At 56.4% G+C, this 2778-nt stretch overlaps 1 protein-coding gene across 1 annotated transcript; it reads left to right on the forward strand.

Moving 5' to 3' along the window:
* Positions 1–403: 403 nt before the first annotated feature.
* LOC103808043 (nucleoside diphosphate kinase 3-like) lies at positions 404–1750 on the forward strand (the record flags this gene model as incomplete). The annotated part of the gene is made up of 3 exons (XM_009080806.1): positions 404–505; positions 1341–1453; positions 1633–1750. Coding segments are annotated over 3 exons (333 nt in total), but the record flags the coding sequence as incomplete, so codon positions are not given.
* Positions 1751–2778: the final 1028 nt, after the last annotated feature.

Raw genomic sequence — 2778 nt, forward strand, 5'->3', positions numbered from 1 at the left:
GGGTGTGCGGCCAGTCCTGCCGGGGCTGGGGGTCCCTGGGCCAGTCCCTGCTGTGCTGGGAGCCGCCGGGGGGTTCCGGCTGTCCCTCGGCTCTGCAGCCTGCTGGAGTCACCCCAGTGCCGAGTCCTCCCAGGGGAGTTGGCACCCAAGAGCCTGCACTGCCTTTGGGGAGTGATTCCAGCCGTGGGGAGCGTGTCTGCCCTTGGCAGGTGCTTTGCTCCAGCAACACTGGCAGGTGTTGCTGCTCTGAGCTGGAAACTTCTCGGTGTTAGGTTTCTAATGTTTCACTCTTGGAATTGAGCATCTGTGCAGGAGCTTAGTTGCAATGCAGCTTTTCCCACATCCCTTGGGCAGCCCTTGCCTGGATCCCCAGGGCAGACTGAGCACTGTGCTCTCTGTGCAGGCCTCGGAGGAGCTGCTGAAGGAGCACTACGTGGCCCTCCGGGACCGACCCTTCTTCGGCCGCCTGGTGAAGTACATGAGCTCGGGCCCCATCGTGGCCATGGTGAGTGCTGCCCAGGCTGGACTGGGTCTGCCTGAGGGTTCTCTGAGCCAGGGAACACAGAGGAGCTGCCAGGTTTGGGCAGCACTGCCGAGTGGCATGATGGAAACAGGGTGATCTCTCTCGTCAGGTCTGCTGAAGCTGCACTGAACTGCAGGGATGTTTCCTGTGGTAAATTAGGTCAGAGAATCCCAGACTAGTTTGAGTTGGAAGGACCTTAAAGCTTATGTTATTCCACCCCCTGCCATGAGCAGGGACACCTCCCACTAGCTCAGGTTGCTCCAAGCTCCATCCAGCCTGACCTGGAACACTCCCAGGGATGGAGCAGCCACAGCTTCTCTGGGCAACCTGTGCCAGTGCCTCAGCACCTCACAGGGAGGAATTCCTTCCCTATGTCCCATTTATCCCTGCCCTCTGGCAGTGGGAAGCCATTCTCCCTTGTCCTGTCTCTCCAGACCCTTGTCCCAAGTCCCTCTGCCGCTCTCCTGGAACCCCTTTAGGCACTGGAAGGGGCTCTAAGGTCTCCCCAGAGCCACCTTCTCTCCAGGTGATCACCCCCAGCTCTCCCAGTCTGGCTCTAGAGCAAAGGGACTCAGGCCCTCAGAGCATCAGGGCTGATTTCTCAGGAACAGCTCCGAGCCCTGTCCAGCCTGGCCTTGAACACTTCCAGGGATGTGGAGAAATCCACAGGCAATTCTGATTATTTTCCAAAATCGACTTTGGAAGACTCTTTGGAGAGGCCCTTTCCTGTCTCTCCTCCAGCTGGGTCAGGTAGGGAATTCAGAGGACAAGTGGTCCCTGGGGCAGTTGTGGATGCTGATTCTGGTTTTGCTCTCAGGTCTGGCAGGGCCTGGATGTGGTGAAGACAGTTCGCACGATGATTGGGGAGACCAACCCAGCTGACTCCAGGCCTGGCACCATCCGAGGGGACTTCTGTGTTGAAGTCAGCAAGTGAGAGCCGTGGCCTTTTGTTCCCCGAGTGTTCAGGGCATCCTGTGTGTGGTGGGAAAGGATGTCGTGGGATGGGACTGGCTCCATCCGTTTGAATTGGGCAAGGGGAGTTTTTCCAGCCTGCTGTTTCTCACCTTTCTCTGCTAAGTGCCAGCTGATCCCTTTCTCCTTCCCCTCAGGAACGTGATCCACGGCAGTGACTCGGTAGAGAGTGCTCGGCAGGAGATCTCCCTGTGGTTCCGCCCAGAGGAGCTGATGTGCTGGGAGGACACAGCCCAGCACTGGATCTACGAGTGAGCCTGAGGGAAGTACATCTTCCTGACAGGACACAGGACATTTCCATCCAGTTCTCAGAGCCCTTGGCATGGCTGTGGATCCTGCTGCAGGATTGCTGCTCCATGTGTGCAGAGGGGTCCTGGGAGCTGGGCTCAGTGTGGAACTCTGCTTCAGCTCTCACCAGGAATAGGTGGTTTTGTTTTTTTCCTCTGTTCTAGTAAGTAGTTGGTATTGTTGCTCTGTTTGCCACACCATCTTAAATCCCTACTATGATTGAAGTATATCCCCCATATTCCCATCCCAAGATATACTGAAATAAAACCTGGGCCCTGTGCCCATTCCTGGGTGTCCCCAGCCCTGCCTGGTGTGTTCCTTGCTGCTGGGAGAGGTGCTGGTCACTACAAGGTAATGCGATTGATTTACCTGCATTTCTAGAAGGCTTTTCACCAAAGGCTTTTCAAGAATCAGGCTGCTGTGGGATAAGGGGGAAAATTCCCCCCTGGGATAAGAGCTCATTCCAAGACAAGGAATGAAGGACAGGACAAACTGCCCTCTATCCTTTAGTGGGAGCTGGTACAGCTCACCTGGCTCAGGACATGATGAATGAGTCCATGGAAGGAAAATTCTAAACATGCTGCTAGACACAGTTTCTCTGGCCCTGGTTCCTGGGCTGGGAGTTCTGGGAATAGGGAAGCAGCTCTGGTTCAGTCCAGGTGTGCTCTGGTTCTCTGCAGCTGCATGGCCTGACCCTGCACACATCTCACACTGTCCCTCTGGTGACTGGCACACCCTGGTGCAGCAGCAGCACCAACCAGCGACAGGAACAGCAGTGGGAGAGTGAGGCAGGGAAGGATTTGTGGATCTGTGGCTCAGAGGGATCAGGACTATTTAGTCCTCTTGTGCTTAGCACAGACTGTGGAGTGCTGGCACCGGCTGTGGGAGACTCCGAGATCTTCCTTGTCTGACTGGAGCTTTCCTGCTGGGAGGGTACCTGGAGCTCCAGTTGGGAGTGAGCAGGACACCGGTGTCCCTGCCCTCGGTGTCCCTGC

This window comes from Acanthisitta chloris, unplaced genomic scaffold (genome assembly GCF_000695815.1).
Source record: "Acanthisitta chloris isolate BGI_N310 unplaced genomic scaffold, ASM69581v1 scaffold23698, whole genome shotgun sequence".
NCBI classification, from domain to species: Eukaryota; Metazoa; Chordata; class Aves; order Passeriformes; family Acanthisittidae; genus Acanthisitta; species Acanthisitta chloris.